This window comes from Brachionichthys hirsutus, chromosome 22, assembly GCF_040956055.1.
Source record: "Brachionichthys hirsutus isolate HB-005 chromosome 22, CSIRO-AGI_Bhir_v1, whole genome shotgun sequence".
Taxonomy (NCBI): domain Eukaryota; kingdom Metazoa; phylum Chordata; class Actinopteri; order Lophiiformes; family Brachionichthyidae; genus Brachionichthys; species Brachionichthys hirsutus.
Genome location: NC_090918.1, coordinates 7127830 through 7144298, shown reverse-complemented (window position 1 = coordinate 7144298; position 16469 = coordinate 7127830). Strand labels below are relative to the sequence as shown.

The window sequence follows — 16469 nt, the reverse complement described above, 5'->3', positions numbered from 1 at the left end:
TGGCCATGGGATCAATGGGTGGGAGTTGAAGGAGGCAGTACGCACATCCAGTCTGGTCAATTAGAGAAAGGACACGCCAACTCCTCTTCTTCATCTACAAATGGATCAACATCGTTTAATCTTAGCTGGAATAATTTTATGCCGTGGAATGAAGTGGATTTAAAGGGAAGGACAAAATAAACGAGACAGACTACAGACACACAGTCTTTACTATGGCGACACACACACACACATTCATCGAGAATCTATAGACGCTTTCTGGCATCAGTGTGAGAACAGCAGTCTTCAAACGCAGCCAATCTATTATAGTTCATTAAAGGATTAAGATGATGTCAGTGCAGTTTGTTCCATAAATCAAACTTCAACCAGACTCCTCAGACTCTTGCAATGTTGTAAATGTTCTGTTAATGTTTAGGAGGCTCTTGTGACTGTGTAGGCGTTTGTGATTTTCATCGTGAACAGGATCTCAATGCAGAGTCAGAGTGAGGAGAGTTCCCATGCGGGAACCTATAAGAGCAGCTCCTCTGCTGTTTGCAGGGGATGTGGTGCTGCTGGCTTCATCGGTCTGGTTTGAGGATGACATTAATGGTTACTTAACAGGGGAAGGCAAGACATGTGATAAGAGAGTGTCGGCGAGGATGAAGGGAAAGGTCTACACGGCAGCGGTGAGGCTAGCCGTGATGGACGGGCTTAGAGACAGCGGCTCCGAGGAAGAGACAGGAGGCGGAGCTAGAAGTGGCGGAGACGGAGATGCTGAGGTTCTCCTTGGGAGGGACCAGGTCGGATAGGATTAGAAATGAGACAAAAAGAGGGACAGTGAAGGTTAGATATTTTGGGAGATGAGGTCAGAGTGCAAAGTGCAACTTACATTAGATATCCACCAGAAAGATAATATAACATAGATCTTAGATGAATTTTGCTCCATCTTGCGATACGGAAGCAATCTCTGAATGCTCTCCGGTGAAATATGAATGAACGTGTCGTATCATTCAGTGGGCATGACTCCGCAGACTAGCGACTCACCTTCTACAGCGGTTTAGTTTTTGGTTGGATGCGTGGCGCTGCAGCGCCCCCTGTTGAACATATTTCACCAGATAGCCTTGGCGCTGAAAAATCCCGACAATCTTGTTGAAAAGAATATTTATAATTCCATCATAAATAAATGATGTCATCAAAATCATTTTAGTTCCTTTGTCTGTATAGACAACAATGAATTAAGGCAGGTACATATTACCAACCTGGATGTCCCTTGGGATCAGTCCACTATCATATATTACAGTATAGACTTTAACATTAAGCTAATGCCCCCTAGTGGTTATAGTTTGTAACTGTCACCTGTTAAAATAGCGTCTGGCTCTAATGATTTAAGACAAATATGCAACTGCAAACGTCCATATTGGGTTGTAAAGTCAGAAAAGAACTGACTTTACAACCCAAGAATTTCATTGAATATAATTACAAAAACTATATATATATATGTATGTTGTCCAAGGCAATATGCTTTATGTGATTTAAGTTTCTAAATTCTAACCAACTAACTAACTTGCCACACATCCAAAGGATAATATGTTAAGAGGACAAAGGCCTTTGGTACCATGGGGGGGGGGGGGGGGGTGATACATGATTGGGTCTACGAAGACGGGTGGATTATTTTCTACTCCATCACCGGTACCTTCAGCTTCTCTTCATTCTCTCGCCCTACAAGCCTTGTGACAGTCCAAACAATTACCTTCAATTATCCTCACTTCCACCTCACCAATTACATCCATTATCGATTCCCAGACCCCTAGGCTGAAAGTCTTATCTATACCCAGCCGCAGCATGGAGGACAAAGCCGAGTATGGTATCAAATAATAGGGCCTTGGTTCGTTAACGCTCCCCAGCTTCACTCTCCAGCTCCATCACCTAGAACAGAAACGGCGCTCCGTTGCCGTGTCCTTGAGAAAGACTTTCATCATATGCAAAGTCATCTTTTTTTTTTTTTTTTAAGTAGGTATGACTATACTTAAGTGGTCAATAGACCAGAATAGAAGGTTGTTGCTGACACTCTTGATCCTTAAAATGAACACCAAGGTCAGAACACTGAATTTAACAAAAAGTAAATTGTAGTTATCTCTGGAGCGTACATGTTTTACAATGGAATCCTGTCTGCAGGTGTTTATAAAGTATAGAGACAATGACATTACGGTTGGACAGTGTAGCATGAAGGTGAGTTCCACAATACGGAAGCTGTAAAGTATGGAGTCACACGCCGCAGCGCTCCTGACTGGCTTTAAATGTGATACTTGCTGACATTTAGTGAGACACAAACATAAGCTGCTGTCACCACCGGCTCATGTAAAACATCAATCTTCTTGAAAACATGCCAGAACCCCGGCAGAGGGCTACAACAATGATGCCTCGCTGCCATCTTTTCAGGCGTGATTTATAACACAATGCTGCCCTCGAGAGGACAGTTGTGTTTCGCGTCGTGGCTGCTCGTCTGGAAAGAAAGAATTAAATTTCTACCAAAAATACGACAGAAGAAATGAAAGATGTCCTAACGTAACCTTTTATTCATTCAGTCAGCTCCTCTTATACAATTTATTGCCTTGTAGTGTCGCACAATGTTGCTCAGCAGACCTCATTTCCTCTCTGTAATCTGCCATTTCTGAGAACAAGACAGGTGAAGCTGTGTCGGATAATTTAATCCTTCATCAAAAACCTGACGTAGAGAATTTTAATTGTCATTGTGCAGTCTGCAGGTAGTAGTTAACAAGCAAAGAGACTGAACGCACATTTCCATTCTTGTTTCTGCCACTTCGCCACCATACGTATACTCAATTGCCAGTTTATTTACTTGGCCAAATTAAAACGAATATACACTAATGATATTGTTCTGCAGTACCTTTGTGAGGGTTATAATGTTAAGAATTTGAAGTATTTGTTTAGTTCAACAATCATTTTGGAGGTCTGAATTAATAGATTTATTGCAGGACTGTAGTCTTAATATTAATTCATTGATATTTCACTAAATAAAAAATATAATATTAGGGACCATGCGGGGAGTCCTAGAGGAGAACCATCTGTGAGGAAGCTGAAGCTTCGGGATCATTGGGCATTCCTAAAAGGACTAGATCCCATACTTCAAAGTCTACCAAGTCTTAATTTCAGAATAATACTTTACTTGAATCTCCAGAGGGATTTAAAGAAGGCTGTTGCAGCCTGTTGATACAGGAATTTTACAGAATGGGAAGCCTTTACCGATTAGGAATGGGATAAGATTCCTCAGGAACGCTGCCTGAGGCATTTGCATCAGGTTATAGCAACAGGATGCGTCTACATCTACAAAGACATAGAGATGCTTTTTATTTAGGGATTGAACTTTTTTAAGGCACCAGAAAATGTAAAATGCTGCTTTGTATTTGGAGAAACACAATTAGTAACTACACGTGAGTATTTTTCATTGATTTGTTATTTGTAAGTCCGCAGCTTTCAGAGTTTGGAGTCGGAGTACCAGGGGGCGTGGTTTGATATGTCTGCTGTGGCGTTCAAAAAGTCGGAAATATTAAGAACAATAAAACACGGTACGAATGACATAATCAGGATTACACTGAAAATAGAACATTCTGGATACTCATGGTGCATAAATTCGAGGAATGATTAGTGAATAGGTGAACAACATGCCGGAAAACGTTTCCACGTTTATCTATTTCAGACGAACAAACATCCATTGTAATGCGTAAAAATAAAATAGTAACCATACAAAAAAAGCAGCAACTATACAGAAACTGCAGTTTGATTTTAAATTCATTCACATCGTTACTCGAGATTTCCAAGTATTGGAAAAAAAAAAAAAAAAAAAAACATCGTAATCAAATAGGACTTAAATTTACGATGTTGATTTGGCATACAAATATTAAAAAATCTCTTTTTCGTGCGTGTTTTCACCGAAATCGTTTCGAATGTTCGCGTGAATCGAGCGAGGAATTAAATGAATAGAAGCTCGGGAGGAGCACTTGAAGGCATCACCGGTGCAGCTCAGTATTGTGTGTGGTCGCTCCGTCCTCCATTAGTGCTCGGCTCCATCCTCCCTGTGCGCGCAGGCCCGAAGTAGCGCAGCCGCTCTGAGGTTAGTGCCCTACCGCGCAATCTCCATTTATTTCAGCCTCGGCGCAGCCGCATCATCGAACCCGGCAGCGTTGGGAGGGGGGGCGGTGATGGATGCAGATTAGATGTCGCGCTGGAGAAGCGTTATAACGCGCATATGGCTTATTTTTTTACCTTTTAACGTTGTAGGCGCGAATCGGCAGCAAAAGCTCATAAAGAGTAGAATAGCGTTGGGATGTGCCGCAGGCCGCTCCGGGCCTGTTAAAGCGCTCTGTTTTTGTTTTGTATTGTATTGCGCGGGCTAGACGTTAGCTTGTTGTGTTACCGACATTTACCCGGTCCGTGAAACACCGAAGTGATTCGTGTTCGGCTTCGGCGTGTAAACACTGCCGTTTCCGAATAGAATTTATTCTAATTCCGAACTAAGCTAGCAATGTCATACATTTAGCTAATAAGCTACAACGCCGACCGGTTTGCTAGCTAGCTCATTAGCTACACGTATGGATGACATTGCTAGCTTAGTTCGGGTTTGGCAAGCGCGACCGACCCGGCAAGCAAAGCTAACACTTCAGGGACGGGAACTGTTCGTGTCGGAACATTTCCTACCGGATAAAAGCAGCGCATTGCTTGCTCGGACATCATCTCGATGCTAGGCCGTGTATGCGGTTACACAAATGTTATTGTGGGGTTGTTTGCGACTCCATCGAGAAGCGTCACAACATCCACAGTCGAAGCACACGTGTTGTATTTAAAGACGATTTGCCACCTCCCTTGTTCTGTCATTTATTTTGCTTTAGTGGCTAACAAAGTAAATTAATTTAGCCCCTTTCCAAAAGATCAGTCACAGTTAATATTAAATGTAACACGAGTCATTAAGCAGGTGACGGTTTTCTACGTTTAATCGCAATGAATCATATTTATGTAAGTTTTAAAGGTTTAATTGAACCCCTGTCACACACTAAAGACACAACACGCACACTGCCATAAACTGAGTTTACATTTTTCTTACTGACCTACTTTTCATGATTGTAAATTTCATTTCAGTTCGTTCAATAATTATCAATTTTTTAAATCTTAAATTTATGATCTTAGGTTATCTAGACATACGAGTCCATCTCTCGCATCACTTATGATTTAACACAATGAATAGTTTTTTGTTTTTTTACTTTAAATGACACTGAAGCCTTTTCTACAGTGCAAACCAACAGGATGATGCATCCTTGCACTATTCATATACAATGTTGTTAATAATTTTACAGTTATTTGAAGGGGGGGGGGGTGTAAAAAAAAAAGCATGGAATTACACGGCATGGCCACGAAACGGCCATTACGTCATGCTGCATCCCTTTCGTCCCCGTCTTCCTCCTCAGTCATTGCACCGTGGATTCAGCCGTGTTGACGAGGTGGCCGATAATGGACGAGCACATGGTTCACCAGACGGAACACATGACCACCATTGAGGCCAGCGCCGTCAGTCAACAGGTCCAGCAGGTGCGCGCTGAAGCGTAGCGGTGAAACGGTCGAGACTTGGAGACCGTGTTGTTTCGTTCACCCCCCCCTTCTGCTTGGTGTTTTGTGCGTAGGTACACGTGGCCACTTTTACCGAAGCATCCATGATGAGCGCAGAGGAAGACTCGACTTCCTCGCCCGATGATGATCCTTACGATGACACGGACATCCTGAACTCGGCCGGCACGGATGAAATCACTGCTCACCTGGCTGCAGCGGGTAGGTCCAAACGCACTGATTCGATGAACTGCGTCCTCTTTCCTCGGATATTAGGATGGAAAAATATGGTGATTTGATCTAAACCATCAAGACCCTTGTCCATATTACTAAGTACTAATGAAAAGCAGCAGTAAATGTAATGTACTTAATGTTCATCGTTACTGCTGGACTTTTTTATTTATTTATTTTTTACAGTTTTTTAGAAAACCAAACTCGTTCTCTCTGTCTCTCAGGGCCGGTAGGAATGGCTGCCGCCGCTGCTGTTGCAACCGGTAAGAAAAGAAAGAGGCCTCACATCTTTGAATCGAACCCATCTATCCGCAAGAGGCAGCAGACTCGTCTGCTCAGGTGAGTTTCAGACGTCGCCTGCGCACCTGAGGTGGTTGGTCGGTTTCGTTTCAGGGCTTCTCATTCTGAACTGAGAGGTGACGGGACGGCGTGTGTGTTTGCAGGAAACTGCGAGCCACCCTGGACGAGTACACCACCCGAGTGGGCCAGCAGGCCATAGTGCTGTGCATTTCTCCCTCCAAACCAAACCCTGTGTTCAAGGTGTTTGGCGCTGCTCCGCTGGAGAACGTGGTAAACGCTAAAAGTCGAATGTTTGTCTGCTCTAATGTTCCAACCTCTTCATTTCTGCATCACTTTTTGCAAAGTAATAATTAAATCTGTTATCAAGGCGCCTGGAGCAACCTTAGTTTTCCTAATCTATACTCATCCGTGATAAAAGTGCCTTTCTGTCCTCCAGGTGAGGAAGTATAAGGGCTTGATGCTGGAGGATCTGGAGAACGCGCTGGCCGAACATGCCCCCGCTTGTGGAGAGCTCTCGTCGGAGCTGCCCCCCCTCACCATCGATGGCATCCCGGTCTCTGTGGACAAGATGACCCAGGTCAGGCTCGGGTCTCCGTGCTCTGAACCTTCCAAGTAAAATGCCATATGAGCAGCAAACCGCTACCTCATCTTATCCAGCAGGGGGCGCCACTTGGCAACAAATTAAAATCGCATGACCACGTTTTACATCTGCTGAGAGCATCTATCAAAAAACTGTTCATGGTGTTTTCACGGAGGCATTCGTTTCACTTGAGCAGCGTGTGATTCATGAAAAATAAAAAATCTAATTAATGCATGAAGTACATCTGGAGCTGGATCTGTACTTCATGCTTACAGTTAGCATCTGTAGCTGTACTACATGCTTCCAGTTAGCATCTGGATCTGTACTTCATGCTTACAGTTAGCATCTGGATCTGTACTACATGCTTACAGTTAGCATCTGGATCTGTACTACATGCTTACAGTTAGCGTCTGGATCTGTACTACATGCTTACAGTTAGCATCTGGATCTGTACTACATGCTTCCAGTTAGCGTCTGGATCTGTACTACATGCTTCCAGTTAGCGTCTGGATCTGTACTACATGCTTCCAGTTAGCGTCTGGATCTGTACTACATGCTTCCAGTTAGCGTCTGGATCTGTACTACATGCTTACAGTTAGCGTCTGGATCTGTACTTCATGCTTCCAGTTAGCATCTGGATCTGTACTACATGCTTACAGTTAGCATCTGGATCTGTATACGGCGTCGAGGTGCCTTTGACGGGTTGTTCAGAGTCGACCGCTCCTGCAACATCAGCATCATCGGGAGTCAGTCCTGCCTCCGCCCAAGGGAGCTCGGCTTGTTTACTCTGCCTCCCCGGTGCTGCTTACGCGTTCTCTGGATCATTCGTCAGACTGGCAAGCATGGCAGCGGCCCTCGGAGATGGGTCTCCGCCCTGGGAGCACGGCAGCCAATCCCAGGGCCGGATGCGTCCGCAGAGGGCAGGTGTTAGTTGGTGCTTGTTTTTCTGCAGGTTGTAAAATGAGACTATATTAAGTAACCCATTGCCTCACTTCAGCTGTCCTCAAACCGGGGTGGGAAAGTAGTGGGGGGGGGGGGTTAGTCGTGTGTGTGCGTGTGGATTTTCAGACTCGAGATGTTCTTTGTGAAAGATTGATCAACCTTTTAAATGGGCGAGTATAGAAAAGAGAATTTGAGGGTGAATGGGGGCTAAATCAGAATTAGTCCTCCTAATCCTGACTGGGGAGGCCTTGTTGTTTTCCGTGGGGACATCTGTAGTAGGTTTTAGGTGCCTGAAGAAATCCCAAGTGAGGTTTAGTGACGCGGACGGCGGCCATGGCCCGGTCCGATCTATGGGGCAGGTGAGCCCTTAATTACCCCCTATCCTTGTTAGCGCGAGGGACCCGACGACATAGCCACCTCACCTAAATGCTGATTGGACCATTGCTTGGAGGATTAGGATTGGGGGATGGGGTGGTGGGTGCAAGGACAACATGCCATTTAGCTCACTCGCCACTGTAATTAGGCCATCTGGCCTCGCGCGCATGCATCCACATGCATTCACACAGGTGGAGAAGCACGCATCCAGTTTCTATCGGTCTGGTCGAGCGCCGCGAAGCATCTTTACTGCCCTCTCTGCTCGTCTGAAGATGTCACAATTGACCTTTTAAAAAAAAAAAAAAATCAGGATCCAGTTTCTTACATCTGCGTGATGCACGAAAGAAGTGTGCACAGGAGGTAGAAGCGGGGTGTCTGATGGGGTGGAGCGGGGAGGGATTTATTTCCATTAGAAAACCAAATTTAGCTCGTGATGTCTCGGCAGGCAGACGCTGCAGTGCCTCATTGTGTCACATAATCCTGGGCGATGCTTGCGTATTACCAGGACGCCGAGGGCATCGGCGCTAAACCCCCACCCTAGCTAGTTGAGGTTAGATATACCCCCCCCCCACGCTCCATCCCAGTCCCAGATGTGAACTGGACTCTTAGCCTTATGAAATAATTTATTTAGTTGTTTTCAGAATGAAAAGAAATCTCAACATCCTGATAAATCCAGGTGGTTCAGACCCATTCAGAGAAACGACTTGTCATGTTATTGCCCATAAGTCCGAGACAAAGCTATCGGCCCGTAATTACACCAACAATGACTTTCTAAGGAGGCCTGGCTGCTTTACTTCATTGCTGGTGAATAGTGCCCTCTATTATAGCTGACAGGCACACGTTGATCCAACCACTCTGCTATAACAGTATAATAACGACAGGCTCCACCCACATCCACAACGAGTGATCAAAGGTAATCTGACGTTTTTGTTTGACTTTGATTTTCCTTTTGTTGGCAAAGTCGAGCAGCTTGTCCCCGTTGGACCCGACCCTTCCCGTGGAGGGCGCCGCATCGGACCAGAGCCACAGCCATAGATTGGCTGTCTGTTTCTATTTAAGTACATCGGCAGCCGGGGGGTGGGGGGGGACGTACGCGATCGATTCGCGCCTCCTGCTATCTGTTCAAGGGCGTGTGCGTTTGTGTGTGTGTGTGTGTGTGTGTGTGTGTGAGAGAGACGCTGCAGCCTTTCCTTTGAAGGTCTCGCCGTCTGCACCGTCTCTTAACTCCTCGCGTCCTTCCCGCGTGCTGCAGGCCCAACTGCGAGCGTTCATCCCAGAGATGCTGAAGTACTCGACGGGCCGAGGGAAGCCCGGCTGGGGGAAGGAGAGCTGCAAGCCGCTGTGGTGGCCCGAGGACATCCCGTGGGCCAACGTCCGTAGCGACGTTCGCTCGGAGGAGCAGAAACAGCGGGTGAGAGAAACGACGAGGTCATACCTCGTCTTTTCCTCCCTCATCCTATGAACGTTGCTATTTATTAGCACCAAGTTACAGCTTCTGCCTCTAAAAACCTGCAGTGTTGCGTTCAAGGTCCGCTGCTTTTAACCCGATCTTTAGAAGTGCTTCCTTTCATAAACCCACTCTCCCGTGTTCCCAAGGTGTCCTGGACACAGGCGTTGCGGGCCATCGTGAAGAACTGCTACAAGCAGCACGGCCGCGAGGATCTGCTGTACGCTTTCGAGGACCAGCAGGTGACCACGGTGACCAACACGCAGCACCACCTGACCGCCGCGCAGAGCATCGCTCACCTCGTTCCCTCGCAAACCGTGGTGCAGACGGTCAACAACCCCGACGGGACGGTGTCGCTCATCCAGGTGCGCTTCACGACGTTGCGCTTTTATCGTGGCGTTATCGCGTGGCCGATGTTCCAACGGCTCGCCCCTTTCTCGCCAGGTCGGCACGGGACACACCGTCGCCACGTTGGCGGATGCTTCGGAACTGCCCGGCGTGACGGTGGCGCAAGTCAACTATTCCACGGTAGCTCCACAGCGTTTATCTTCGCTATCTTCACTCATTTCCGTTTTGCTTTAAGCGTTTCGTTATTTACCGCCGTCCATCCGCAGATGGAGCCGAGCTGGGCCACCATACAGGGTGGAGAAATGACAATCCAGACCACTCAGGCCTCGGAGGCCACGCAGGCGGTAGCGTCCCTCGCCGAAGCCGCCGTCGCCGCCAGCCAGGAGATGCAGCAAGGAGCCACGGTCACGATGGCTCTGAACAGGTGAGGGTCTGAGGAGATTCAGGGAAAACGAGGCTTTAAAGGTTACGACTCCATTTTAGTTCAGCGGCTACGAGAGCAAAGTTCAATGTCAAAAAAGGAGAACAGAATTTCCCCAAAATGAAATGCAGATGCGTAGATTTTGGTGTTGAGCTGTCCTCACGGGTTCTTCAGTTACGGGTGGTGGAGCCAGTAAATGTTGGAAAGAAGCATCTAATTACTAAAGCAGCACGAAGCGACTGTCAGAGCAGCTCACCGGGGGGGGGGGGGGTCCCTTGGAGATGAGTCTACTGCCTTCAGTCTTATTTCAGCATCTAATTAATTGGCCTGCTGCTTGTGCAGTAAAACCTGCATTTCTAGGATTAAATGAACATTCTGGACGGACTTTTTTGTTTTTTTATGACGTCGCCGTTGACTGCGACAAATGCTTTAATTGCAGCAAAATTATGTTTGTGGGTTGTTGTTGTTCTGGAGGGAAATCAGACACACAGGCTCGTATTCTGAAGGGATCTAATAGAGGATCTAAAACCGTGTCCCACGGAGGGCCGACTGTCTCCAGTACCCACTTACACTGCAAGAAGACGGCCGTCTGAAGGCAAACCTGTAAATCCTGCACATCTTTATTGCGGCTGTAATGTTGGATACGAAAGTTTACTCCTCGATGATCTAAAAAATGTATTTAATCAGTCCAACTTGCTGAGATGCTGATAACAGCTTTTTTTTTTTTTTTTTTGCATCAGTATCAAGGCAACGGTTTCAGATATGTGTATATCCCACTGGGGCTTGTTACCTGTGCCCACCTGAGTCCTCCTCCTTCCCTCCCCTCTCCTGTTTACCTGCGCTAAGCTACACTGGGCTCTCTGTTCCACGAGCCCTGGAACATTTTGTCTCTGTTTTCCAGCTCCAGAGGGAAAGGAGAGTCTTTTTTTTTTTCTTGCTGTCTTTTCTGCTTTGTTGACTGTCGCCATAGCAACAAAGTATCACGGTGTGAAATTCATCAACGCAATGAGCACAGTGATTAAAGCCCTGTGATTTGTGTCTTGATACCGCAAAGGTTTTTACAAATGGGCATAAAAACAATCTTAAATTGATGACGGGAATAATCCAAAAATCAATATTTGCCACTTATTTTAGGAGAATTCATTTATTTCCAGTGTTAGCACCTCCAACATTTAGTAGTGTGTCATCAGCATAAAGTGTAAACTTGCTACGTCTGTCCGTTCTCGCCTCTATTCAATTTAAGATGTGATTATAAACCAATCTGCTGCTCATAACGAAGCCGGTTTGGTAATAGGCTCGCGTTAATTCCACTGGGCAGGTCCGGTTAATGAAACCGCTTTGTTGGACCGCGGCACCTGGCCTTGAGGGAGTTGTGACAGATTCTCCATAAGTCCAGACAGGGAAAAGCCTCTTAAAGCTCACACACACACACACTGCTACGTCTTCACCCTCTAATAGCCTTCATCTACGCGTGGATCTGTCCCCGTGTGTGTCTCTCTGTGTATGTGATGCGTTTTTGCGTGTCGCAGCGAGGCGGCCGCCCACGCCGTGGCCACGTTGGCGGAGGCCACCCTACAAGGCGGAGGGCAGATTGTCCTGGCGGAAACGGCGGCGGCTGTCGGGGCGCTGGCAGGGGTTCAAGATGCCACAGGTACAGTATTCACCTGAGATGCCATCGGGTTCGACGACGGCGTTCGCCTTCTAGTTTAATCAGGCTTCAAAGTTTGGCCATCGCATCTCGAATGATTGGTGCTTGTGTGTGTTCCCCGGCCAATGGCGTTTCTAATTAGCCTTGCTAAGTGTAAGCCTCCCTTGGTCAGCGCTGCGGTGAGACTTCTGAGCTCCTGCACTCTAATCGACTCTGTGCTGATGTGACAGATGGTGCGAGTCGGTCGTGCTCCTTTCGTGGCGACACTCTCTTTTGGCTATCTCACCTGTGTTGTCGGTGGCCTTTACGTGCATCTGCTGGGCCCAGACCAGTTTGTAACGACGTCCTCGCGTTCTTATTGGACAGCTTTTGACAGCGAATTTCACCCGGAGGCTGCCACTGGTTAAAGTTTAAACAGATGTGAAACACGAACACTAACCCTGGTTTAGCTGCCATTTCCTCAGAGATTTTCGCTCTTTCGTTTCAAATCATCGTCGCATCCAGACGCAAACGTGTGCTGTGAGTTAGCGTGTTTCGCACACGGAAGCATCCATCCTTTGTTACACGACGTCTTCCTAAAGCATAAAGAGCCATTTGGCTGCAATCACTCATGTCTGGACAATTAACGGAGCTCCCAAAGCCCCCGACTATTGACCTTAGCTAATCACTGTAGCGCAGCACAGGAGTGCCGAGCTCCTTTTTGAAGTACGCTTACCCAGACGCTGCTGATTAGCTTGTGTAGCAAGCCCTTCCTGACACACACACACACACACACACACACTAACGCACACACCCGACCGCACCAGGCGAGGCCCTTAAGGTCTGAGTAACTCCGCTGGAGTGGCTGAATGAGGCCCTTCGCTCAGTAACTGCTCTGTGTCTGTATGTCACTATGCCAGGCCGGTGCCCTGTTCACTAAGCCCCCCCCCCCAGACCGTAATCGCTGCTAGCATAATTACCTGCATCAGCAAGACTTAACCCTGTCACAAATCACTGCAGAGTGGGCTTAGCAAGGGCCACATTAGAAGAGCAAGCTAGCATGGACAAGGGGGCATTATTATTATTATTTTTTTACTAAATATGACTGGATTCTACCGCAGCTGTAAGTATTTGGGAGGGAATCATGGGCCGCGTCTTCGTTCAGAAATGGGAGCGGGGCATGAACTGCTGCCATTCTGCACACTGACCTTCCTGCCTGCTTGTGACACTGACAGCTTGCAGGGTGGGGCACCGGAGGGGCCCCCACGTGACTGCATCATTAATCCCCACAGGCGGACATACACGCACTCGCACAGTTAGGCAAGTGGAGAGCGCTCAATTGGACCATTGTTCAGAAATGCTGTTTCAGTAACATGCCCCCCCCCCCCCCCCCCCCAATAACATACTGGACGTAAATGTCTCCTATAAGGACCAGGTCAGACAGAAAGCCAAATGACGGGATAAAAAGGGAGCTAACACGAGGGCTGCAGCTAATGATCATTTTTATTATCAATTATAATGATTATAAGGTTTAGCATTAGCGGCGTTTTATCTATAGCGTAATTATGATTTATCTGTCTGTCAAGAGCAAGAATAAATATATAATATCATAAAAAATGGATTAACTTTAACGATGAATCAAACTGTGTCTCCGCCTCAGGTCTCGTCCAGATCCCGGTTAGCATGTACCAGACGGTAGTGACCAGCCTGGCCCAGGGCAACCGGCCCGTCCAGGTCGCCATGGCGCCGGTCGCCACGCGCATAGACAGCACCGTCACGCTGGATGGCCAGGCGGTGGAGGTCGTGACGCTGGAGCAGTGACATTCACATCTCCGGAAGGAGTAGAAGGCAATGATTTCCCCCCCCCCCCCCTCGCACCGGAACTTCGATCTTACACCGGTTTTCCAAGACATCATGCAGTGTACAGTGTCAAATATATTTTTAACGGACATCGGCAGGGGACGTGAACGTGAATAATTGAATTGTGTTTACTGTGTAAAGATATTGCTCCTGGTCGTGTATCTCCCCTTTAGCTTCTTGTTTTTTTTAAGCTGTGATTTTGAGTATTTAGTATTTATTTCTTTACAGTCTGGTTTTTAGGATTCATTTAATCAGGTGCTGCATTTTCTTTTCACCTCTACTCTGTTAAAGCCTGAGCTGAAATATTACTTTAAATTAGCCTTTCTTTGTGCCCCCCCCCGACCCGACCCACATCCGCCCTGTGCAGTTCAGCTTAAACCGTGCGCACGCCACAATTTGTGAAGACTCAGGATATACATCTAGGTGTTCTTTTTTGCTACTACCGACTTCCATTTTTTTGTCTACCAAAATGTATTTATTAAAGCGCACTGATAAAGAACGGCCCCTTCGTTCGTCCATCGCGGGAAATCACAAGAATTTCAGTCGCAGCGAGCTCGGACAGGCCGCCGCCGTGTTTGTGAAGTAGAAAAATCAAGAAAAGCATGTCTTTCAATCTTCAGGCAAAATAAAATATATCAGAAAAAAAAGAAAAGGCTTGCCAATAATCCACACTTTGATCCAGCTGTAACCGATTCAACTCTCACCACCGTTTTTAAAAAGAATTTAGCTCAATAAATGGCTGCTGTTACCGTTCGCTCACTTTCTGTCTTGATTGCACCTACACTGTATTTTGTATTTCTCCTTTTGTATTCTGTGGTATTTCATAGTTGCAGCAAAAAGCTGATAACCACAGACTCCTCAATGGCGAAGCCCCTTCCTCTTCCTCATCCTCCTCCTCCTCCTTCCCTGCCGTGACAGACACGGCTGCGATTACATCATAAGCTGCCTGAACCTCCTTTGCTTTAAAGCCTGGGATTTGCTACCCGGGCCCTTCTGTTGCAGAGCAGAACAGAGAGAGAGAGAGAGAGAGAGAGACGCACCCGAGCCTTAATCTATCAGGCGTCGGCGTGTACGCCGCTCTCTGATGATTAAAGCCAAAGCAGGTTGCGTCGGAGCGGATGAAAAGATGTTTTATTCTTCCTCCAGTCATTCTTTTGTAGATGCGAGTCCCGGTGTCGCTTTGCCATCAGATCTTACTGAAAAGAGTAGAACCCAATAAAGCTTGATTTTATTTTGCGAGTTAAAAAAAATATAGGATCCTTAATTATGTTTTATAATCATGGGAGCAGAGTTGCATATTTTTGCTTTTGACCTGGGGGCTCATATTATAGTCATAGTTTAGGGAAAACCTTGGACACCCCCGCTCCAGAGCATGCCGGGGGTCTTTATAGACATGCATGCCCCCCCCCACCATATACTCCCTGCAGATTCGGAAGGCCTCGGCCTCCGTCTCCCTCAGATCCACTCATGCAAAGTACCGTAAAAGATAAATGTGTTTTTTATTTTTATTAGAAGGCATCCATATCTTCCCCCCCCCTCCTGGTTCTGGCTGAGTGGAGATGCTTTATTCTGGAAAGAGGCCGCGCCGCATTGCGTGACACCATTTCCAGGTTACGTCATCGTGCACCGCGCTCGCAGTGCACTCCTCCAATCATCACGCCCATCTGACCGACTTTGAAGCTGATTGGACGTCGTTAAATCCACCCAGCGCCGGCGGTCGGGCCTGCGGAGCGAGTGAGTGCTTGCGCTCCGTGCTGGAGGCAATATGTTTTAAGGTTATTGATCGCCGGTGGATGAGATGTAGCTGCAACTTCAGTGTCCCGCCCCTGCGGGGGGTGTGTGTGTGGGGGGTGGGGGGGGGGGGGGGGGGGTCACTGCAGGGGTTGGGAAGCCAGGCGTTGGTCATACTTGTAGCCTGGAGTGCAGGCAGACTCCAGGGCAGAGCTTTAATCTCTACTAATCGTTTCTTAATACGCCCATCCCAGGCTCTACACCCCCCTCCGTGCACACAGACTGCGCCCAAGCCCCCGCTTGCTGTAACCAGTCGTAATCTCCTCCTGAACGTAAGGTCAGTGTATACAAGATGGACCGTGTGAGCTGCAAAATTGAAACGCTTTTCCTCAAAGATGAATATTTGTAGATCTCGGTGTTTAATCATCAAATCCCACGACTACTTACCCCCCCCCCCGTTTGGGCCTCTTGCGGGGCTTCCGGCCTGCGGCCCTGCGTATCTGACCCCATCATGTAGATGGTCTAATAATGCCCTCCTCACCTGCTCAGCTCACACTTCTACCCACCTCCAGCCCAGACGCTGCGTAAGAATGATGATAATCTCATTTCGCTAATGCGCTGCAGTCCGCTTTAGAACACAGCTGGAGCACTGTCTCGGTCTGACTCTACCCCAGCAAGGAAAGAGTGTGTGTGTGTGTGTGTGTGTGTGTGGAGAAAGGGGGCCGAGGGACTTTAGGATAGAGGGGGGGAAGCACGGAAAAATGCGGTGTAACCCGAGCTGCTCGACCCATCTGGAGAAGGCCCTGCGTTGACAAAGGTTATCCCACAATGCACTTTGCTGCAGAGCGGATCGTTAGGAAGGGAGTCTGACACACGGATCGGTCTTTTGAAAGCGTTTATTTGCATCACAGATAAGCAAATTTGTATGATTGAAGTCGGCAGGTGCGCGCAGGCACAAACAGGACACCGCTCGCTGTGCGGTACATTTAAACACTAAAGGCACGTCACATAC

The 16469-nt window shown here is 47.4% G+C and overlaps 1 protein-coding gene across 1 annotated transcript; it reads left to right on the top strand.

Moving 5' to 3' along the window:
• The first annotated feature begins 5502 nt into the window (after window positions 1-5502).
• On the top strand, window positions 5503-13687 carry nrf1 (nuclear respiratory factor 1). The gene is made up of 11 exons (XM_068755146.1): window positions 5503-5580; window positions 5673-5817; window positions 6051-6165; window positions 6270-6396; window positions 6563-6703; window positions 9276-9434; window positions 9620-9835; window positions 9915-10001; window positions 10085-10242; window positions 11769-11890; window positions 13527-13687. The coding sequence occupies exons 1-11, from the start codon at window positions 5503-5505 to the stop codon at window positions 13685-13687; spliced, it is 1509 nt and encodes a 502-aa protein (XP_068611247.1).
• The last annotated feature ends 2782 nt before the right edge of the window (window positions 13688-16469 follow it).